General features: G+C 46.8%; 2 protein-coding genes across 2 annotated transcripts in view; one reads left to right on the top strand and one right to left on the bottom strand.

Annotated features, from left to right (window-relative positions):
* LOC115476258 (mRNA cap guanine-N7 methyltransferase-like) overlaps positions 1 to 4672 on the bottom strand; it is a gene marked incomplete at its 3' end in the record, with an annotated part of 148199 nt that extends 143527 nt beyond the window's left edge. Inside the window, 1 exon segment of the mRNA XM_030212557.1 lies at positions 4454 to 4672.
* FAM210A (family with sequence similarity 210 member A) overlaps positions 1 to 24324 on the top strand; it is a 53786-nt gene that overhangs the window by 16580 nt on the left and 12882 nt on the right. Inside the window, exon 3 of the mRNA XM_030212577.1 lies at positions 16255 to 16366. Coding sequence (XP_030068437.1) covers positions 16255 to 16366 — 112 coding nt within the window. The remainder of the gene's footprint in view (positions 1 to 16254; positions 16367 to 24324) is intronic.

Here is a 24324-nt window from a genome sequence, read left to right as displayed (position 1 = left end):
GCCAGGGTCCTTTTGTGGCCCCAAAAGATATGGTGACTCTTGGCCTTCCAGGTTGGCTGGACATGTCAGATCTTCCCAATGAGGGTGTGCTGGGCCTCTCAGTGGCTCAGAGGGGACAGATTGTCCCTGTTTGGTTATGAGTGGGGGGCTGCATTACCTTGGTCCAGTGGGTCCTTGAGGTAGTCGAGCAGGGTTGTGCGCTGGAGTTGGCTTTGAAGGTGCCACCGAGTGGCTCAGTGGTAAATTGGCAGGCAGTCACACTTGTGCTTCAGCACCTCTTAGACTTGAGGTTGGTGAAGCCTGTCCTGCCTGTGGAGTAGTGACTGGGATATTAATCCATTTATTTCATGGTCCCAAAGAAGAGGTTCCTTTCAGCCTATCCTAGACCTCATAGAAGTACTTAACCTGCCTCAAGGGCCAGCATTTTCCATTGGAGACACCACTAAGTAATCATCTCAGTCCACTGGGATGAGTTCTTGACCTCCCTTGACTTTTTGGAGGCCTATCTCCATATTCCATTCGGGGAGGATCATCTTTAGTTTTGGGCCTTTCCCTGTAATCTAGTGCAGTGGTTCCCAAACCTGGTCCTGGAGGCACCCCAGCCAGTCAGGTTTTGGGGATATCCGCAATGAATGTTCATGAGATATTTGCATGCACTGCCTCTACTGCATGCAAATCTCTCTCATAAATAGTCATTATGGATATCCCAATAACCAGAGTGGCTGGGGTGCCTCCAGGACCAAGTTAGGGAACCACTGGTCTATTGCCTTCTCACACCTTTTCCAAGGTAGTGGTGGTGGCGGCGACTCATCTGCAGCATCCGGGGATTCAGTTTCATCCCTATCTGAATAATTAGCTGATCCAAGCTTACTTGGCAGAAGATTCTGTTCAGGTTACTTCTCTAGTCTTCCTGCTCATAGAACATCTCGGGTGGTGAATTGGGCAAAGAATCATCTGTCTCCCTTCCAGACCTTGGATTACCTGGGGAGTTGGGCTTGATACGTCACTGGGAGCAGTCTGTCTTACAAAAGAATGCACACAAGCTGCAGGCCTGAAGTACAGTTTGTGTAGCCTGGAGGCCCCCCAGGCCTGGGACTGGGACTGGGACTGTCTCCAGCTTTCAGGCTGCAGGCGACCACCCTGGTAATGGTGTCTTAGGGTCAGGCTTATATGTACCCACTTCATACAATACTCTTGTTTCAATGGGCTTCAGTCTGCCAGGATTTAGGCCTCTGTCCAGTGCTCCCTCCCAAAGTGTTTTGCAGACTGGACTGGTGGGACAGACCCAGACATCAGCTGCGGGAGTTCTGCTGGATCCACCTGATTAGGTAATCGTGATTGCTTATGCAAGTCTCCTTTGTAGGGGAGGCCACAGCTTGGGCAGGGTAGTTCAGGGGTGCTGGTCCCCCTTGGAGTTCTCTTGGTCCATCAACTGCCTGGAGACCAGGATGGTGAGGTTGGCATTGGTGGAGTTCCTTCAACTGATTCAGGGAAGAGTGGTCCCATGATGGCAGACAGTGTCATGGCAGTGGCCTCTATCAACTATCAGAGAGGCTCCAAGAGTCAGGTGGTGGCACTGGAAGGTGCAGCCTTTTGTTGCTGGGCAAAAATGAATATGTTGACGGCCCACATAGCTGGTAAGGACAATGTCCAGGTAGATTTCCTCAATCAATCTCCTGGACTGGTAATGCCACCCAGCCTTCAAACTCAAGGATAAGCCAAATACTGTACAGGATAGCACGGCATCCCTCTCTGATCCTTCTGGTGGACCTAGGTCTGCCGTGGAGTCTATGGTATATGGATCTGATTTGTTTCTTGGTGGATGATCCGCATCCCCTTCCCAGAGATCATGGCCTACTCAAGCAGGGGCCAATAGAAATGGAGGATCCAGATCCCTTCTGAAAAGTTTGGTTCTTGAGATATGAATTTTAGCAAAGAGAGGTTTTGCACCCACAATGATTCCCACCATACTGAAGGCCTGCAAGTCTTACAAACCTGGAAATAAGCCAGGGAAATGGAAGGCCTTTGAGAGCTGGTGCAGTTGGTGTTCTCTTCTGCTTGGAAAATGTAGATTCCCAAGGTTCTTGGGTTTCTGCAGCAAAAGCTTGATCAGGGGTTGGCAGTGAACTTGCTTAGGGTTCAGGTGGTGACCCTCTCCAGTTTCCAGGGTAAAATCCTGAGACTTTCTCTAGCTGCTCATGGGGTTATTGCTCAGTTTTTGAAGGGGTTCGCTCATTTGTGTTGTGAAGAAACTGTGTTTCAAGCCTGTAAAATGTATTGGATATTTTTCTGCCTTAATTATGTCTTGAAGTGTATTTCTCCTATTTGGCCAGCAGGTGGTATTTCTTTTGCAGTAAAGCTGTTACAGATAATTTGAATGTTCTTTTCTTTAGTTTAACACAAACAGGACACAAGAAGCAGTATATTTTTGAAATCTTGCTGACTGGGTTCTGATTGGCCTAGAGCTCATTTTCTTTAGAATGTACTGGTTTTGCCTCCAGTCTTAGCCAGGGAGAAAAGAGAGACAGATCTGTCCTGATGTTCCCATGTACTTTTTAGAAAGTAAAATGTTTAGTGTTATGATTGATCCAGTCAGCAACAGCCCTCCTTATACCGGTGATAGTGCTGGAAAGATCAGTTTCTCTACCTCCATCTGCTGGCAGAAGGGTATAACACCTGTTTGTTCAGGATGGTACAACCTGACTAAAGGAAAGGAAATTAACTAACAAGTGTGACTAAATTTTACTTTACTCCCTATCTTCAACTTGAAGTTAATCATTTCGCCTTTCTCCATTGATCAACCCCAAACCCTTCTGCAGGGAAATAATTGCCACCTGCTCATAACCAAACATAATAGCCTGACAAGCTCCCAATTTTTCTATATCCAATAAAGATAAATTTGCCACAGACAGAAAAGTCTCTGAGACCATCCCATCTCCTGCTATTTTACATAAGAGTAGCAATACTCGGTCAGACCAATGGTCCATCTAGCCCAGTATCCTGGGTTAATCCAGGTCACAAGTACCTGGCAGAAACCCAATTAGCAGCAACAACTGTACACTGCCTTGAGTGAATTCCTTCAAAAAGGGAGTAAATCCTAATAAATTCCATGCTATCAATCCCAGGGCAAGCAGTGGCTTCCTCCATGTCCACCTCAATAGCAAACTATGGACTTTTCCTCCAGGAACTTATTCATACCTTTTTTTTAAACCGAGATAAACTAACTGCCGTTACAACATTCTCCAACAATGAATACCATAACTTAACTATTTGAGTGAAAAAAAGATTTCCTCCTATTTGTTTTAAAAGTATTGCCATATAATTTTATTGAGTGTCCCCTGGTCTTTGTACTTTTTTTGAAAGAGTGAAAAATTGATTCGTTTCTACCCATTCTACACCACTCGGGACTTTATAGACCTGAAACATACCCCCCCCCCCCTAACCACAGCTGAAGAGCCCTAACCTCTTTAGCCTTTCCTCATACTGGAGGAGTTCCACCCCCTTTATCATTTTGGTCGCTCTTCTTTGAGCCTTTTCTAATTCCGCTATATCTTTTTTTTGTTTGTTTGTTTGTTTTTTGGGTTTTTTTTAGATATGGTGACCAGAATTGAATGCAATACTCAAGGTGAGTTTGCACCATGGAGCAATACAGAGGCATTATAATATTCTTGTTCATATTTTGCATCCCTTTCTTAATTATTAGCATCCTGTTTGCATTTTTGGCCACTGCTGCCACACACTGGGCAGAAGATTTCAGCATATTGTCTACAATGACAGCTAGATCTTTTTCTTGAGTGCTGACTCCTAAGGTGGACCCTAACATCAGGTAACTATGATTTGGATTATTCTTCCTATTCTTTTTTCTGTCATCTTATCTGTCTGTTTGGCTACCTTAAAATCATCAAATACAATTATGTTCTTTTCATGCACAAAAGAACTTCATCCATTGTACTATACTTCTCCCTTGGGTTTTTGAAGCCTAATGCATGACTGAATTATCTTAGCTGCCAAACTAGACCACTTCTCAAGCTTCACTAAATCCTTCCTCATGTTATCTAAATCTTCTATCTTGTTGATGATTTTGGTATTGTCTCCAAAGAGATTAACCTTTCCCAATAATCCTTCTGCAATACTGCATACAACAATATTGAAAAGAAACAGACACATGCACTTGAACTCAAACATGCCCTGTTATTCACATATGAGATACTTTGAGAATGTCCACTAAAATCTTTGTCAGGAGAATCCACTGAGTTATTACAAGATTCTTCACTCCCCCTGAGATTTCTACTGTAGTGTGCAAGATTTTTCACTGTGCTGTTCTAGGCAAAGTATAGAGTAGCTTCAACAGCCAGCTTAAACCATTCCCAAGTAGAAGCTTTACCAGTACACTCTCACTTCTTAAGCAAATCTTCTTTATTGTAGTACTCATAACAAAGAAAATCCAACTTACAGTTCAGGTGCTTAGAAGAGAATTGTTGCCTTCTGCACATAGTCTGTGTCTAGCCACACCAGAGGAAAGGAGATGGCTAGAGCTTCAGCCCAATTGAGAGGAAAAGCTGTAACACTCAGAGAATAATGAGGAGAAACTCAGGGTAAATAGGGGACTAACTTTGGGAGATGGTGGAATTACAGTAAATTAAAGAGGGTTCAGCCCCTAGAACAGCTGCTGATCACAAAAGCATGCAAGGAAGACTGGGCTCTTTCACACAGCTGGCAGTAACTCAGAACCAAGAGCCAATAGGAAAGACTCATAAGGAGCCATAATCACATTTGTTTACCTGTTTAATATGCTAACAAATTGTTGTGCAGAATTGTCCCTTTGCCAAGTAGATCAGAGAAAACATGTAATTTCAAGCACTATTGAAAAGGCATGCAAAGTTTACTTTCCCTTCCTCCTGGCAATTATAATTATTTGCCCCAGGTCTGCTTCCTGTACTCAAAGTTCTGGCCTTTTACCATCAACATGTAGCCTAGGAGAAGTATTTGTTGTAGTTACAACCAGCTGGTTCCAGGAGCTACAATTCCAAAGGTCAGGCTATACTTAGGTTCCCACTCTCTGTAATAAAGGTTCCAAGCTATTCAGATATCCAGCTTTGGCAAGAGTCTGCCCTGTGCTGCATCCAGAAATTTGTTACACTCTGCACTCCTGGGTCACCATGGCAGCTTGTGAGTGCTTAACACTTGTGAAGGCCACAAAGACTTGTGCATGGTCACAGTAAGGCTTAAAGTAATCTAAAAATAGCTCTGAAAAGAAGCATTTGTTTTGGTGCAGAAATAATAATCCGCTAGAGCCTCGGCAGCCACACTTTGCTGCATGACCTGACTGTAGAGTTGGGTGCAGCAGATCTGAGCTTGTTAATTTAATAGCTCATTTATAACCCGCGTAACCATTAACATAGCTCAAGGCGAGGAACAACCAGAAAAAGAAAACACAAAATAATTATAGTTGAACAATACTTCACTTTACAAAGCAAATAAAAATTTAATCAGAAGATCAGTAAACTAAAACAAAAATAAGTACGCATGTAGTATTTCTTTTTATTTTTTGTTTCCGTTTACTGATCTTGTGATTATATTTTTATTTGTTTTTGTAAGGTTAGTATCCTGCGTAAATGTTTACGGTGCATATATAGCATTACAAGAAATGACCACATAATATTGACAGAGTGTAAAGGGGTTCTGATAAAAACAGTGTGGTCCAAAAATAGCACATTTTCTAGCAGCGGTACCATGGTAGGATCAATAGGCCGGAATGCTATATCATCTACATCATTGGGCCCCATTAAATGGTTACATATGGCCTCGTGCTTATTTTGTTCATGTGTCTTTGCTGTTCCCTGAATCTCTTAAGGCGGTTTAGGTGAATTGTTAACATGGTACTGTTTCTTTTTTTTGTAATCTACAAACTCTGCTTCTTCCTACTACTTTTCAGTACAATCAGTCATTTACTGATGCATCCTGTAGTTTAACATAAACATGCAGTTAGATACACATAGTAAAACACACTGAACAGTAGAATCTGATAGCAGAAGAAATAAGAATTTGCATAAAATAGCTCTGGAGTAGTGTACAGTTGGTTCCAGTACTGACTGTCCTGCAGTGTAGTGGATAACAATGATGAAGGCTGATGCTCAAAGCCAGGCACTAAAGGCCACAACGCAAAACCCCATAGTGCAACAACAGCACAGAAAAATAGCTAAGCAATGCTTAAAGGAAATGATAGCATAACAAACTGAAAGCAAGAAGAGGCCCATGTCTGGCCTGTAAGCACAAGAGTTTTGCAGCAAGCGCAGCTCTTGTGCGCATGTTCAGACAAAACTGGAAGGTCAGGCTTACATCGACGCTGTACTTCTGCACCTTTAAATATAAGCCTTTGAAAAACTGTCTGCACTTTTGAAAGGCTCATATTTAAGCACAAGAAAAACAGGCGCCAATGTGTGCTTTCACTTTCGGTTTTGCTCTGACTCACACACGTTTGTTTTTCACCATCAGGGCTTAGTTGCACAGGCTTCCTTCAGCTTGCGAAAGAAGACAAAACCCGCAGTTTAATGTAAGAAATTGACAAGAAATTTTCTCCTAAAAACCTTCTATCCTTCCCCTGACTTGGCGATAATTTTCGACGTTAGGAGCCATCATTTCCCTCTGTTCATTGCATCACTTTTGTTTGTGCATTAGGAGTGAATACTTTTGACCTCATTAACAACCCTTTAAATACAATTTGTGGCCATCTTTAGTGTGCTTGTTAATACTGGCATTTGAGCTTCTGAGCATTCGGCTCAGTATAACATGTGCAAAAACCCCAGTGTTAACCACATGTTAACACCAGCAGTAGTTTTGAGCATCAGCCCCACAGAGCCTTGAGGTACGTGTTGTCATATTCTCCGAGGACAAGCAGGCTGCTTGTTCTCACTGATGGGTGACGTCCACGGCAGCCCCTCCAATCGGAAACTTCACTAGCAAAGTCCTTTGCTAGCCCTCGCGCGCCCGCGCGCACCGCGCATGCGCGGCCGTCTTCCCGCCCGAAACCGGCTCGAGCCGGCCAGTCTTCTTTTGTCCGCACTCGGTACGGTCGTGTTTTCGCCGTGTCGAGCCCCGGAAAGTCGACCTCGCGCGTCCAATTTGTTTTGAACGTGTTTTTTTCCTTCGGGAAAGCTTTGTCCTAGTCGGGAAGTGCTCCGGAAACCCCCCGCCGGGTTTCGTGTAAATCCTCCCCGTACTTCCAGCTTTTTTGCCCCGGTAAGTTTTCTTTCGTCGTCGGGGTAGGCCTCTTTTCGGCCTCGGTCGAGATTTTTTCTCCCTCTAAATTTGGTGCTTCAAATTTCGCCATTTCGGCTTTTGATTTCGCCGGCGTGATTTTTCCGCCCATGACATCGAAGCCTTCCAGCGGCTTCAAGAAGTGCACCCAGTGCGCCCGGGTTATCTCGCTCACTGATCGACACTCGTCGTGTCTTCAGTGTCTGGGGGCCGAGCACCGCCCTCAGAACTGCAGTCTGTGTTCCCTGCTTCAAAGGCGGACTCAGGTAGCGAGACTAGCCCAGTGGAACGTGTTGTTCTCGGGCTCTTCGTCGGCATCGGCACCGGGATCTTCGAGTGCATCGACGTCGTCAGCGTCCAGACCTTCTTCCTCGGCCGCCCCTGCATCGAGTGCATCGAGGCATCGGGCCTCTGCATCGGCGCCGAGACATCGGATAGCTGCATCGACGTCGGTGGTACCAGGACCTCGTCTGCTGATGTCGTCGGACGGTGGTGCATCGGGTGGAGTGCAGGTGAGGGCTGTCCATTCCCCTGCTGGTGGCGGTGAGCCCTCGGGTGGGTCTCCGCCTACCCTGAGGGCTCCTGCGGTACAGCCCCCCCGAGATCGACCTTCTTCAGTCTCGGCCCCGAGGAAGCGACGGATGGATTCGACGTCCTCCTCGTCGGTGCCGGGGAGCTCCGGTGACATGCTTCGGAAGAAATCGAAGAAGCATCGACACCGGTCTCCTCCCCGTGTCGGCACCGAGAGCTCTGGGTCGCCGAGGGATTCGGCACCCAGCAGGCATCGGCACCGAGAGGACCGCTCACCCTCTGTTCAGGAGGTGTCGATGCGCTCCGCTCTGGACAGCCCGGAACAGCCTCCACGCCCGGAACAGGTACTGACGTCGACGCCTGCATCGACCTCTCAGCCTTTCTCTGCAGCCGCTCTAAACGAGAGCCTCCGGGCCGTTCTCCCAGAGATTCTGGGAGAGCTGTTGCGCCCTACCCCTCCGGTACCGGCGGTGCTTGCGCCACCGGTACCGTCGAGCGTGGCGCCGGCTGGCCCAGCGCCCAGGTTGAGGTCCCCGACGTCGGTACCGCGTGCGGTACCGACCGCGGCCACCTCCCAGGAAGGCTCCCCGACTACGTCGGCGGAGGGAGCTTCGCCGATGCGGGCGAGGGAGTCTACCTCTCGACGCCCCCATCGTGGACGGGGTTCCACGGAGTCGAGCAGGGCGAGGTTGCAGACACAGGTCCGTGAACTTGTGTCTGACACCGAGGGTGAGGCCTCGTGGGAGGAAGAGGAAGATCCCAGATATTTCTCTGACGAGGAGTCTGAGGGTCTTCCGTCTGATCCCACTCCCTCTCCTGAGAGACAGCTTTCTCCTCCCGAGAGTCTGTCTTTTGCCTCCTTTGTCCGGGAGATGTCTACGGCCATCCCCTTCCCGGTGGTTGTGGAGGACGAGCCCAGGGCTGAAATGTTTGAGCTCCTGGACTATCCTTCTCCACCTAAGGAAGCGTCCACTGTTCCCTTGCACCATGTCCTGAAGAAGACATTGCTTGCGAACTGGACCAAGCCATTAACTAATCCCCACATTCCCAAGAAGATCGAGTCCCAGTACCGGATCCATGGGGACCCAGAGCTGATGCGCACTCAGTTGCCTCATGACTCTGGAGTTGTGGATTTGGCCCTAAAGAAGGCTAAGAGTTCTAGGGAACATGCTTCGGCGCCCCCGGGCAAGGACGCTAGAACCTTAGACTCCTTTGGGAGGAAGGCCTACCATTCCTCTATGCTCGTGTCCAAGATCCAGTCTTACCAGCTCTACACGAGCATACACATGCGGAATAATGTGCGGCAGTTGGCGGGCTTGGTTGATGCTCTTCCCCCTGAGCAAGCCAAGCCTTTTCAGGAGGTGGTCAGGCAGCTGAAGGCGTGCAGAAAATTCCTGGCCAGAGGAGTTTATGACACTTTTGATGTTGCGTCCAGGGCCGCTGCTCAAGGTGTGGTGATGCGCAGGCTCTCATGGCTGCGTGCCGCCGACCTGGAGAATAGAATCCAGCAGCGGATTGCGGACTCGCCTTGCCGTGCGGATAACATTTTTGGCGAAAAAGTCGAGCAGGTGGTAGAGTCTCTCCACCAGCGGGATACCGCATTCGACAAGTTCGCCCGCCGGCAGCCTTCAGCTTCTACCTCTACAGGTAGACGATTTTTCGGGGGAAGGAAGACTGTTCCCTATACTTCTGGCAAGCGTAGGTACAATCCTCCTTCCCGACAGCCTGCGGCCCAGGCTAAGCCCCAGCGCGCTCGCTCTCGTCAGCAGCGTGCGAATCAGCAAGGCCCCGCGGCTCCCCAGCAAAAGCAAGGGGCGAGCTTTTGACTGGCTCCAGCAGAGCATAGCCGACATCCAAGTGTCAGTGCCGGGCGACCTGCCTGTCGGAGGGAGGTTGAAAGCTTTTCACCAAAGGTGGCCTCTCTTAACCTCCGATCAGTGGGTTCTCCAAATAGTCCGGCAAGGATACACCCTCAATTTGGCCTCACAACCTCCAAATTGTCCACCGGGAGCTCAGTCCTACAGCTTCCAGCACAAGCAGGTACTTGCAGAGGAACTCTCCGCCCTTCTCAGCGCCAATGCGGTCGAGCCCGTGCCATCCGGGCAAGAAGGGCTGGGGTTCTATTCCAGGTACTTCCTTGTGGAAAAGAAAACAGGGGGGATGCGTCCCATCCTAGACCTAAGGGCCCTGAACAAATATCTCGTAAAAGAAAAGTTCAGGATGCTTTCCCTGGGCACCCTTCTCCCCATGATTCAGCAAAACGATTGGCTATGCTCTCTGGACTTGAAGGATGCCTACACACACATCCCGATACTGCCAGCTCACAGACAGTATCTGCGATTTCAGCTGGGCGCACGCCACTTCCAGTACTGTGTGCTACCCTTTGGGCTCGCCTCTGCGCCCAGGGTGTTCACAAAGTGCCTAGCTGTGGTAGCAGCGGCGCTTCGCAGGCTGGGGGTGCACGTGTTCCCATATCTCGACGATTGGCTGGTGAAGAACACATCCGAGGCAGGAGCCCTGCAGTCCATGCAGATGACTATTCGCCTCCTGGAGCTACTGGGGTTTGTGATAAATTACCCAAAGTCCCATCTTCTCCCAGTGCAGAAACTCGAATTCATCGGAGCCCTGCTGGATTCTCGGACGGCTCGCGCCTATCTCCCAGAGGCGAGGGCCAACAACTTGTTGTCCCTCGTCTCGCGGGTGCGAGCGTCCCAGCAGATCACAGCTCGGCAGATGTTGAGATTGCTGGGCCACATGGCTTCCACAGTTCATGTGACTCCCATGGCCCGCCTTCACATGAGATCTGCTCAATGGACCCTAGCCTCCCAGTGGTATCAGGCCGCCGGGGGTCTAGAGGACGTGATCCACCTGTCCACGAGTTTCTCGAATCCCTGTATTGGTGGACGATTTGCTCCAATTTGACTCTGGGACGTCCCTTCCAAATTCCTCAGCCTCAAAAAGTGCTGACCACGGATGCGTCTCTCCTGGGATGGGGAGCTCATGTCGATGGGCTTCACACCCAAGGAAGGTGGTCCCTCCAAGAAAGCGATCTACAGATCAATCTTCTGGAGTTGCGAGCGATCTGGAACGCTCTGAAGGCTTTCAGAGATCGGCTGTCCCACCAAATTATCCAAATTCAGACAGACAATCAGGTTGCCATGTACTATGTCAACAAGCAGGGGGGCACCGGATCTCGCCCCCTGTGTCAGGAAGCCGTCAGCATGTGGCTCTGGGCTCGCCGTCAAGGCATGGTGCTCCAAGCCACATATCTGGCAGGCGTAAACAACAGTCTGGCCGACAGGTTGAGCAGGATTATGCAACCTCACGAGTGGTCGCTCAATTCCCGTGTGGTGCGACAGATCTTCCAGGCGTGGGGCACCCCCCTGGTGGATCTCTTCGCATCTCAAGTGAACCACAAGGTCCCTCAGTTCTGTTCCAGGCTTCAGGCCCACGGCAGACTGGCGTCGGATGCCTTCCTCCTGGATTGGGGGGAAGGTCTGCTGTATGCTTATCCTCCCATTCCTCTGGTGGGGAAGACTTTGTTGAAACTCAAGCAAGACCGAGGCACCATGATTCTGATTGCTCCCTTTTGGCCGCGTCAGATCTGGTTCCCTCTTCTTCTGGAGTTATCCTCCGAAGAACCGTGGAGATTGGAGTGTTTTCCGACCCTCATCACGCAGGACGAAGGGGCTCTGCTGCATCCCAACCTCCAGTCCCTGGCTCTCACGGCCTGGATGTTGAGGGCGTAGACTTTGCCTCTTTGGGTCTGCCAGAGGGTGTCTCCCGCATCTTGCTTGCTTCCAGGAAAGACTCCACTAAGAGAAGTTACTTCTTTCATTGGAGGAGGTTTGCCGTCTGGTGTGACAGCAAGGCCCTAGATCCTCGCTCTTGTCCTACACAGACCCTGCTTGAATACCTTCTCCACTTGTCTGAGTCTGGTCTGAAGACCAACTCCGTAAGGGTTCACCTTAGTGCAATCAGTGCATACCATTACCAAGTGGAAGGTAAGCCGATCTCAGGACAGCCTTTAGTTGTTCGCTTCATGAGAGGTTTGCTTTTGTCAAAGCCCCCTGTCAAGCCTCCTACAGTGTCATGGGATCTCAATGTCGTTCTCACCCAGCTGATGAAACCTCCTTTCGAGCCACTGAATTCCTGCCATCCGAAGTACTTGACCTGGAAGGTCATTTTCTTGGTGGCAGTTACCTCGGCTCGTAGAGTCAGTGAGCTTCAGGCCCTGGTAGCCCAGGCCCCTTACACCAAATTTCATCACAACAGAGTAGTCCTCCGCACTCACCCTAAGTTTCTGCCAAAGGTTGTGTCGGAGTTCCATCTGAACCAGTCAATTGTCTTGCCAACATTCTTTCCCCGTCCTCATTCCTGCCCTGCTGAACGTCAGCTGCACACATTGGACTGCAAGAGAGCATTGGCCTTCTATCTGGAGCGGACACAGCCCCACAGACAGTCCGCCCAATTGTTTGTTTCTTTTGATCCCAACAAGAGGGGAGTGGCTGTAGGGAAACGCACCATATCCAATTGGCTAGCAGATTGCATTTCCTTCACTTACGCCCAGGCTGGGCTGGCTCTTGAGGGTCATGTCACGGCTCATAATGTTAGAGCCATGGCAGCGTCGGTAGCCCACTTGAAGTCAGCCACCATGGAGGAAATTTGCAAAGCTGCGACGTGGTCATCTGTCCACACATTCACATCTCATTACTGCCTGCAGCAGGATACCCGACGTGACAGTCGGTTCGGGCAGTCAGTTCTTCAGAACCTGTTTGGGCTTTAGGATCCAACTCCACCCCCCGAGGGCCCTGTTTGTTCTGTTCCAGGCTACACTCTCAGTTAGTTGGTAAATTTTTTAGGTCAATCTCAGTTATGTCCTCGCCGTTGCGAGGCCCAATTGACCAATGTTGTTGTTTTGAGTGAGCCTGGGGGCTAGGGATACCCCATCAGTGAGAACAAGCAGCCTGCTTGTCCTCGGAGAAAGCGAATGCTACATACCTGTAGAAGGTATTCTCCGAGGACAGCAGGCTGATTGTTCTCACAAACCCGCCCGCCTCCCCTTTGGAGTTGTGTCTTCCCTTGAAGTGTATTGTCTTGCTACATACTGGACTGGCCGGCTCGAGCCGGTTTCGGGCGGGAAGACGGCCGCGCATGCGCGGTGCGCGCGGGCGCGCGAGGGCTAGCAAAGGACTTTGCTAGTGAAGTTTCCGATTGGAGGGGCTGCCGTGGACGTCACCCATCAGTGAGAACAATCAGCCTGCTGTCCTCGGAGAATACCTTCTACAGGTATGTAGCATTCGCTTTTTCTGGCATTGTGTCTCCAAGTGGGTTAGTTTTATGAGTTACACACCTCTATCCAGGGAGTCAATCCAATTAATTTGCAAAGCTTAAAGATCAATAATGTCCAGTAGAGCCTTAATGTGTGTTATTCATTGTGCTATGGATTACCATAAAACTGGTGGAGAAAAAAGCCTCAGATTCAAATAACAGCCTTTAGCTAGACCAAGTCTGCTCGCCGTCATCAGTACAATCATCGGCATAAAAGAACTCCACACACACACAGCGTTGAGTAAACTGTCCATCACACTGATTCTGTTAATTTAAACAGTCACTTTAAACATATGCAGTAGCAACTTTGTTCCAAAATCTCAGGCAGTATCCACAAATTCTCAAAAGCGTTGAAAGTAGGGAAATCCTCACTACTGCGCTCTAAACAAGACGGCGGCCCATATATTCCAGTACGGGAATGTTTCACTTCCATGTACAACTTCCAGTAATCAACAGGAACATCCATCACCAAATCCAAAACCAGAGCATCACATTTATCCAATCAAAATAAGGTAAACATCCCAATTTAGAACAAAATCGATCAGGCCATACTGTTTATGGTACCATAACAGGAATGAGCCTCACTTGTAAACCAGAGTATATTGGTAATGAACTCGATCTGAGATTTACTGTCTGTGCTCACCTCAACACATGCATTGGGCCAAAGAGAACCTCCTGCTCTTCATAATGTGCTCAGGCAATATATCAAGGTGCTCTTTGAAATTCTTTTTTTAATCCAACTGGTGCTGACCAGTACAGTTGTGGCCATTCCTATATCTTTTCTGCTTCTTTTTCTTGATCTCTAATTGCATTTTTCGGTACTTTTTCTGCATGTTTCTGTATAATGGCTGTCTGACATCAGCAAATGACTCCCTAGTGGCAAGGTATGTAATAGTTCTTTTTTTTTTTTTTTTTTCTACCCTTTTTTCTTTGCTGATTTTGAACTTTCTTGTCCAAAGTGCAGTACTTTGTGCTGCAATTATTCTTGCTATACACCACCTTGAGTAAATTCCTTCCAAAAGGTGGTAAATAAATCTTAATAATCTTTCATTAGATTTGTTGGGTTCATTTGTCCTCTGGACTTTCATAATGAGTTAATTTTAAGTGTGCCCGTACAGAATCCCTCCATGGCTATCAATTTTGCTATTTAGTCTGTTCAGCCTTTCTTTACACCATTATTCAGTTCACCTTGCAGTTGAATTTGGTTGGATGTGGGCTTAGGAGATCTCCTCTGAAAAATAGATGTGCGATGAAATCCTTAATTCTCAACTCAACAATCTTTAATGTAACAAAAAATAAAACAAACAAAAATAAACTTATTCTATAAAACATCAACACAGCATTGTAAACGGGAATATGAAAATTATGTATTGCATTTGTGTGTATTTTTTAATGTTTCATAATACTGATTGCACATGTTTAAAGATTATTAGGTTATAAATGTGTGTAACTTCCTTTTTATTTTCCACTATAAAGTTCTGAGTGCAGTGACTAATATTTGTCCAGCAGGGGGCACCATAGGACTGTATTTAGAAGCTAGTCTGTTCATACCAGTCTTTCAATTTGTTCCATTAACACATGCTTTGTTTCCAAGGTGTAATTCTGCTATATACTGTACCCATAGTGCAACTATTTGATAAAGCTGTTGATTTCCTGCATGCATGAAAACACATCCTGTTTTCAAAATAGTTGGTGTATGCACAGAATCAGAAAGTGACCTTTTTGAAAACTGTGTCCACTTTCTTGTGGGGAATTTGTGTTAAAAAATAATAATAAAATTTGCAAAATGAGGCATAGTTTATTTATATTTTATGCACGGTATTCCCCCATCATAAGGCCTGAAATCTCTCATGCCTTTTTCCTCTTCCTCTGTTCCCCCCTGTTCCAACTGCAGTTCTCTTTCCCTCTCCTCTGACTAGCAGCAAGACCCCTGTCTGTGTGTGCAAGCAATACCCCCACCTCTCCTTTCCTCTCAGCACTTACCCTCCCTCTCATTCTCTACCCCCCCCCCCAAGGCACATACACCCACCTCTTGTTCTGTCTCACTGCCCCCCCCCCAAAAAAAAAATAAAAAAAATTTGCACACACTCAAGATTGATCCCCACTCACAATAGTAACCGAGTAAATGATAGCTGATAAAGACCAGCATGATCCATCCAGTCTGCCCAGAAAGATGGCCAAGGTTGAACCTGCTACTCCAAGCAGGTTACCCTCCCTCTTTTTTGTTAAGATTTTGACTTTTCCATGTAGGGATCCTCAGTGTATATCCTGCACCTTTGTAAATTCTGTCCCTGTTTTCATGCCCACTCCCGCATAAGAGTATTCTAAGCATCCACCACACTCTCTATGCAAAAATATTTCTTGATGTTGCGTTTTACTCCCTACCATCTCCATGGTGCACACACGTATCTGGCTCAGTTTCCCCCCCCCCCCCCCCCCATCTGGTCTTGTGACCCTAACTCCTTTGTGCTACTTACCCAATGTGCCATTGGTTTTCCCTTTTCTCTCCCCACGCCCCACCCTGATAGTGGTCTATGTCCTCCTCTACCAGCCTAGGCCCAACTGTTCATTTAAACAGCACTAGTGTCTGTACAGCCATGCGGTTCAACTGAAGGGTTTAGGCTGGCAGAGGAGAAGGGTGTGGCCTGATGGCCATGTACCATCTCCTCTTTCTTTGTGATCTCTGTGAGGGAGGGTGCAGAGGGATTGAGGAGAGCTGCTGATACACAGAATTGTGTGCAGGCACTGGCAAATGGGGAATTGTGTGCAAATTCTTTCGCACACAGTTGTGCAGAATTCCAGGAATAGCACTTGTGCTTTCTCACACAAATGTATTATGTATATTATTTTCCTTTGGCTTGCATATTAAAATCCAAGTGTGCTCAGCAAGTTTTTAATCTTTAGAATGGTGCAACCTCAATCAATGTGTGAGATGTCAGAGGGCATAGGCATTTTATGCAGTAGACTGTGTGATAAGATAACATGCATTTGTGATTTTGGTGCATACTAATTGTTAGCAAATGACCCTCCAGATAACAAAACAGTGGGTTGTACTTTAAAATACTGTGTATTAATCGTGAAAATGCAAAGGCAGTGGTTTAATGCACTCTTGTTTCTTCCCCTTCCCCCCAATAGAGGCATAAATGTTGTTCCTTTTCTGGAGTTCATTGGGCTACCTGAAAGTATAGTGAACATTCTCAAAAACTCTCAGAGTGGAAATGCACTGACTGCTTATGCCATGTATAAGGTAAGTACCTCTGGTTACTTCTCATTTCTGAACACGTAAACTCCCTTTAAAGCCTGAGAATGAACCTGCATGTTCCTCAGCAGTTTGGGATGGCTATTTTTCTTTTATTGCAGCTCTGCCTGTCTATACGTATAGTTTATGGAAGTATTCTTTCCTCATGGATACTATATTTTATTCTTTTTTGAAAGCCCCTTTCTTCAAACTTTTCCTTCAAGCATTTGTCAGAGAGGCACCGTGCACTGTCCAACATTCTTCCACCTCCTCTGTAGTTTTTTGTGTTTTCATGTTTTTATTTTCAAAATATAATTATGGAAATTTTCATGGCTTATTTTCCAAACATAAAATGGGAACTGATATGGAACATCAAAAAAACAGTATCAAACGTGCTTATAAATCAAGAGTAGCTAATAATTAAGATTCTAAATCACAGCGCTGATGTCAGGACTTTCTAACAACATAGGGAGACTTTGCTCTGAGCATCTAGTTCACTCTGAGCCGCAGGACATCAGCTGTGAGTCCTTACTGCCCGGACAAGCTTCTCTCGTGCCACCATACAGACTGTTGTAATTTGAATTGCGCTGCTAGTGTTGACATAAGCACATTCAAAGAACAAAGGGAGACCTTGATCCAAGGTGTCGCGCCGAGCGGCATGCCAAAGGGGTGTGGAACTTTTGCGGCAGCTTAGAGTAGAGCAGCACCACTGTCCTTCGTCTACCCTAGACAATCTGCGAGTGTGACTTTTACCATTCTGCGTCAAGTGAACTTTGTTCCTTGGCTTTGCTGCTTATTGATTTGTGCGTTGTTGCTGCTGCGCTACAGGTTTCATGTTTGTTCCCTATTATAATGTTTCGTAGGATTAATCGCTCAGTCCCTAACTGTACAACCTTGTTCCTGTCAAGCTTCTCTCGTGTTCATGCGAGGCAAAGAACCACCTCCCCCAGGTGCCATTTAATCTAGAGGCATAGCAAGACAGACAATTTTGGGTGGTACTAAGCTCAGACTGGGTGGTCACCAAATTTTCTGACTGCTTCTATCCTCCACTCATTCTCCACCCCTTCCCCAGCACCTCTCAACTCAAAATATAAATACGTTAGCTAATGAGGGTTCCCCAAGGTCTGTCAGCTGAAGACTTCCTCCGAAGGCGGCCAGGACTTCCTTTTACCAAGCTAGGCAGACAGCAGAAATACCCATGAGCCACCAATGCCAATACATCATGCATTCTGAGTTGATAGTGGCTGAAGGATGCTGCTGCCAGCTGCAGATCTTGGTAGAGAAGAGTTTTGCTGTCTTTGGAGGATGTCCTTAGCTAGTTATTTATTTATTTATTTATGGTTCATTTCTACCCCACATTTTCCTGCAAATGCAGGCACAATGTGGCTTACATGAATTATAAAAAGAAGAAAAGTACAATACATGAATGCTGTTGAAGAATAAGGATGTAATGCTAACAACAATAATAATGACTAAACAACATAGTTACTGATGGAGTATGTTTTTTCGAATAGGAACATTTTCAGCAACTTCTTGAAAAGGTGGTGATCAGCTTGCGATTTTAAGTACAAAGGTAGAGCATTCCAGTTCTTTGGGCTGGAGTAGTGGAAAGACAAGGCAAAAAGAAGCATGTATTTGACACCCCTACAAGTTGGGTAATGTAGTTGAAGATGGAGCGAGCTGTTTTTATGGCATTTCGTGGTGGTAGATCTATTAAAGGAGTCATATAATCCGGAGCCAATCCGTAAATTATTTTATGTGTTAATGTGCAGATCTTAAAAGCAATTCGTTCTTTTACTGGCAGCCAGTGTAGATTGAGACGCAGATCCCCACAAGCTACAGCAAGGGTCAGGGCCGGTGTTAGACATACTAGGGCCCAAGTCAGAAAATAAAGGAGAGGGCCCCCCAGATCCTCTCTTCCTCCCTTCTGATTGCCCCACCTGCCAGTACTATCCAGTCGACATACCCTCACCAAATACAGAACAAGGGATCACAAATTAGAAATAAAAACACATAGGCAAAATTTGAAAGGAAATGTATTTCCTTTTGTAGTGAACATAGTGCAAAGACATCTTCTATGTACATTTCCCAAAGCTAACCTATTTCAGTTAATAAATTAAAAATAAAATGCTTTTGTGTCTGGACATTTTATTTTTCCATCATGTTGGTTCTAATTTCTCTCTTCTGCTTTCCTGTCTGTCCTCTGCTAATTCTCTTTCAAGTGGTTGCTATCCATTTGTCTTTTTTTTCTCCTCTCCCTAACTATACCTACCTTTGATGTTATTGGTCTTTTCTTTTCAGCTCTTTTTTTTTTCTTTACTACCTCTGTTCACTCGAATTTAACCCTTTCTCACCCTTTACCTTCTTTATACTTTTCAGCTACCCTTCAAATTCTATCTCCTACTCTTGCCCATTCCCTATCTTGCTCCTTCCTCAGCCTTCCATTTCATTTCATCTTTAATCTACTTCCCAATAACATATTTCTACCCCCCTATAATCACTATTCTCCTCTCATTCATCCCCCCTCACCTCTCCACATGGTTCCACCATTCCCAGCATCTTCCTCCCTCCACCCTTCTAGCTCAGCATCTTCTCCCTTTCTCCCCTCCCCACCCTCATAAGCACATAAGTAATGCCACACTGGGAAAAGACCAAGGGTCCATCGTGCCCAGCATCCTATCCACGACAGCGGCCAATCCAGGCCAAGGGCACCTGGCAAGCTTCCCAAACGTAGAAACATTCTAGACATGTTATTCCTGGAATTGTGGATTTTTCCCAAGTCCCTAGGAAACCGTCTAACCCCTTTTTAAACTCTGCCAAGCTAACCGCCTTCACCATGTTCTCCGGCAACGAATTCCAGAGTTTAATTATGCGTTGGGTGAAGAAATATTTTCTCCTATTTGTTTTAAATTTACTACACTGTAGTCTCATCGCATGCCCCCTAGTCCTAGTATTTTTGGAAAGCGTGAACAGACGCTTCACATCCACCTGTTCCACTCCACTCATTATTTTATATACCTCTATCATGTCTCCCCTCAGCCATCTCTTCTCCAAGCTGAAAAGCCCTAGCCTCCTTAGTCTTTCTTCATAGGGAAGTCGTCCCATCCCCGCTATCATTTTAGTCGCCCTTCGCTGCACCTTTTCTACTATATCTTTCTTGAGATGCGGCGACCAGAATTGAATACAATACTCAAGGTGCGGTCGCACCATGGAGCGATACAACAGCATTATAACATCCTCACACCTATTTTCCATACCTTTCCTAATAATACCCAACATTCTATTCGCTTTCCTAGCCGCAGCAGCACACTGAGCAGAAGGTTTCAGTGTATTATCGACGACGACACCCAGATCCCTTTCTTGGTCCATAACTCCTAACGTGGAACCTTGCATGACGTAGCTATAATTCTGGTTCTTTTTTCCCACATGCATCACCTTGCACTTGCTCACATTAAACGTCATCTGCCATTTAGCCGCCCAGTCTCGTAAGGTCCTTCTGTAATTTTTCACAATCCTGTTGCGAGTTAACGACTTTGAATAACTTTGTGTCATCAGCAAATTTAATTACCTCGCTAGTTACTCGAATCTCTAAATCATTTATAAATATATTAAAAAGCAGCGGTCCTAGCACAGACCCCTGAGGAACCCCACTAACTACCCTTCTCCATTGTGAATACTGCCCATTTAACCCCACTGTCTTTTACTACTACTACTAATAGCATTTATATAGCGCTACCAAATGCACGCAGTGCTGAACATTTGACATAGAGAGACAGTCCCTGCTCAAAGAGTTTACAATCTAGGTAAAACAGACAGACAAGACATTACGGGCAAGGGAATTACAGGGTGAAGAGGAATAGGGGAGGAGGAGGGCAAAAGAGTAGCGGCTAGGAGCCAAAGGCAGCAGTGAAAAGGTGAGCCTTCAGCTTAGATTTAGAAACAGGTAGAGATGGAGCTAGACGTATGGGCTCAGGAAGACGGTTCCAGGCATAAGGTGCAGCAAGATAGAAGGAACGAAGTCTGGAGTTAGCGGTGGAGGGGAAGGGGGGGACGACAAGAGATACTTGCTCAGAGAGCAGAGTTCATGGGGAGGAATGTAGGGAGAGAGGAGAGGTAACGAGGGGTCATAGAGTGGATGCATTTAAAGGTCAGTAACAGAAGTTTGAACTGTATACGGAAGCGGACAGGAAGCCAGTGAAGAGACTTGAGAAGTGGGCTAGTGTGGGCATAGCGATTCTGGTGGAAAATAAGACGAGCTGCAGAATTCTGGACAGATTGGAGAGGAGAAAGATGATTGAGTGGAAGACCAGTGAGAAGTAAATAGCAATAGTCCAAGCAAGAAGTAACAAGGATGTGAATAAAGGTTTTGGTGACGTGTTCAGAAAGGAAGGGGTGAATTTTGCTAATGTTGAAGATAAAGAAGCAACAGGTTTTGGCGATTTGTTGAATATGAGCAGAGAAGGAGAGAGAAGAGTCGAAGATGACTCCAAGGTTACGAGCCGAGGAGACAGGGAGGATATGAGAGCCATTAACAGAAAGAGAATGGGGGAAGAGGAGAGGAGGGTTTAGGGGGAAAAATGAGATGTTCAGTTTTAGCCATGTTTAATTTGAGATGGCGTTGAGACATCCAGGCAGAGATTTTGTTTTGGATTAAGGTTGAGATTTCAGGGGTGGAGATGTAGATCTGAGAGTCATCAGCGTAAAGATGGTAATGAAAACCATGGGATGAGATCAGGGCACCAAGGGAAGAGGTATAGATGGAGAAAAGGAGTGGTCCAAGGACAGAACCCTGAGGCACACCTACTGAAAGTGGGAGGGAAGTTGAAGAGGATCCACCAGAGTGAACACTGAAAGTACGGAGTGAGAGGTAGGAAGAGAACCAGGAAAGAACAGGGCCCTGGAATCCAAACGAGGACAGCGTATCAAGGAGTAATGTGTGGTCAACGGTGTCGAAAGCAGCAGAAATGTCAAGAAGGATGAGGATGGAATAGAGGCCTCTGGGTTTAGCCAGAAGCAGATCATTAGAGACTTTAGTAAGTGCAGTTTCAGTAGAGTGAAGAGGGTGAAATCCGGATTGAAGTGGGTCAAGTATAGGTTGAGAAGCAAGAAAGTCAAGACAACGGCGGTGAACGGCGTGTTCAAGTAATTTGGAGAGGAAAGGGAGATGGGGCGATAGTTGGAGGGACAGATAGGGTCAAGTGAGGGTTTTTTTAAGGAGTGGGAGTGACCATAGCATGTTTGAAGGTCGTAGGAACAGTTGCAGTGGAGTGAAAGATTAAGGATGCGACAGATGATAGTGATGATAGTAGGAGAGATAGTGTTAAGTAGGTAAGTGGGGATGCGATCAGAGGAACAGGTAGTACATTTAGAGGAAGAAAGAAGAAGGGCAGTTTCTTCAGTAGACACTTCTGAGAAGGAGGAGAAAGAAGGAGAGGAAGGGAGAGTAGGGTGTGTGGATTAAGGGAGAAAGGTGGGGAGGGTTTGGATGAAAATTCAAGGTTAATTTTATGGATGTTATCATGGAAGTAATCAGCTAGAGTCTGCGGAGAGAGAGAAGGGGGAATAGGAGACAGAGGTACTTTGAGAAGAGAGTTCAGTGTGGCGAAAGGAAGTCGAGGGTTAGAACCGAGGGAATTAGTCAAATGGGTGAAGTAATCCTGTTTGGCAAGTGAAAGGACAGATTGGAAGAAGTGCAGCATGAATTTGAAATGGGTGAAGTCGGCAAGGGTACGGGATTTAAGCCAAGAATGTTCTGCTGGTCAGGCGCAGGAGCGAAAGTAACGGATTCTAGAGGTTAGCCAAGGCTGGGGTTTGGTACGTCTAGTAGGACGGGGCATGAGAGGGGCAAGAGTGTCCAGAGCAGAGGAGAGAATAGTATCGTAGGAAGAAGTAGCTTCATTCACAGACTTAGATGAGGTGGTGGTAGAGAGAAGGTTATAGATACAAGAGGATAGAGTAGAGGGGTCGATAGCTTGAAGGTTCCTAGAGGTGGGGGATGAGATTGGGTGGGACTGGGAGGAGGGTGCTTAAGATTGAAGGTTAGTAGGTGAGGGTCAGATAGGGGGAGATCAGAGGAATAGAAGCTGGAGGGAAAGCAGAGGAGAGGATAAAGTCGAGACCGTGACCATTTTTGTGAGTGGGTGTCGAGGAGCACAGTTGAAGATTGAATGAGGACGTTAGGGCAAGGAATTGGGAGGCATAGGAGTCGGATGGATCATCAGCGAGGATGTTAAAGTCCCCAAGGATAATGGAGGGGGATGAGGGGTTAAGAAAGAAGGAGAGCCAGGCGTCAAAGTCAGTGAGAAAGGATGGAAGAGAATTACCAGGGGAGCGATAAATGACTGCTAGACAGAGAGGCAAAGGAGTGAAGAGGCGGATAGAGTGGACTTCAAAGGACAAAAAAATAGTGAGACTGGGGTGGAAGAAGAGGTTGGAATTTGCAAGAGGGAGAGAGCAGAAATCCACCGCCGCGGCCGGCAAGGCGAGGGGTGTGAGAGAAAAGATAACCACCATGACAAAGGGCCGCGACGGAAGTAGTCATCTGTTTCCTATCCTTCAACCAGTTTTTAATCCACAATAGGACATTTCCTCCTATTCCATGACCCTCCAATTTCCTCTGTAACCTTTCATGAGGTACCTTGTCAAACGCCTTTTGAAAATCCAGATACACAATATCAACCGGCTCCCCTTTGTCCACTTGTTTGTATACTCCTTCAAAGAATTGAAGTAAATTGGTCAGGCAAGAGTTCCCCACACAAAAGCCGTGCTGACTTGGTCTCAGTAATCCATGTCCTTGGATGTGCTCTGTAATTTTGTTTTTGATAATAGCCTCTACCATTTTCCCCGGCACTGTCTTCACTCACTGGTCTGTAATTTCCCGGATCTCCCCTGAAACCTTTTTTAAAAATCGGCGTTACATTGGCCACCCTCCAATCTTCCGGTACCACGCCCGATTTTAAGGATAAATTGCATATCACTAACAGTAGCTCCGCAAGCTCATTTTTCAGTTCTATCAGTACTCTAGGATGAATACCATCCAGTCCAGGAGATTTGCTACTCTTCAGTTTGCTGAACTGCCCCATTACGTCCTCCAGGTTTACCATGAAGTCAGTAAGTTTCTCCGACTCGTCCGCTTGAAATACCATTTCCGAGACCGGTATCCTCATATCTCTTTCTGCACTCCCCCTCCTGTGCATCTCTCTCTCTCTCCCTCCCTCCCTCTCTCTCCCTCTCTCTCTCTCTCTCTTCCCCCCCCCCCCCAACCACCACCACCCCATGCAGCATCTCTCCCTCTGTCCCTTCCACTGCCATGTCCAATATTTCTCACTGTCTTGCCCTTCACTGCCCCAGGCAGCATCTTTCCCTCTCTTCCTGCTCCCCCACCCCTGCACCATCTTCACGCTCCTCTACCCCCTCATTTGCAGCATTTCTCGCTCCTCTACCCCCCCCCCCCCCCCCACACACACACACACACGCACTTTTGCAGCATCTCCCTCTCCTTTCCTCCATTCCTCCCTGTGGCCAACTCTCCCTCTCTTCCCTAGCATTCCTGGTCTGGATTCTCCCTCCCCCCCCCCCCCCCCCCCCCCCCCCCCGTCTGCCTTAATTTAACTTCTGTCCTCAAAATGGCAGTGGCAGCGATTCAGAGAGAGTGCCTGCGGATGACCCTAAAGCCTTCCTTCTTCCACCGCTTTCCACAGAGCTTAGGGACATAGCTTTTTCTGAATGCGATTGATATTTTCCGTTGACTAGAAATCTCTTAGCATCAGCATTTTTACAGGTGGTCTCTGAGTTCTTTGGAGTCCCAAAACTTCCTGATCCTCTGTTACAATTCCTTTTCAAACTGTTTTCAAGGAGTTTCATCTGGTCTTACAGGATGTACTGTTTGGTTTGAATGGAATTTTCTGCCAGTCAGAGATTCAATGCTGAAGTTTAGTGGGGTATGGCTAGCAGGACCATAATCTTCC

The sequence above is a fragment of the Microcaecilia unicolor genome, chromosome 1, assembly GCF_901765095.1.
Source record: "Microcaecilia unicolor chromosome 1, aMicUni1.1, whole genome shotgun sequence".
NCBI classification, from domain to species: Eukaryota; Metazoa; Chordata; class Amphibia; order Gymnophiona; family Siphonopidae; genus Microcaecilia; species Microcaecilia unicolor.
Note: the sequence above shows the minus strand (reverse complement) of the source record. Positions and strands in the feature narration are given on the sequence as shown.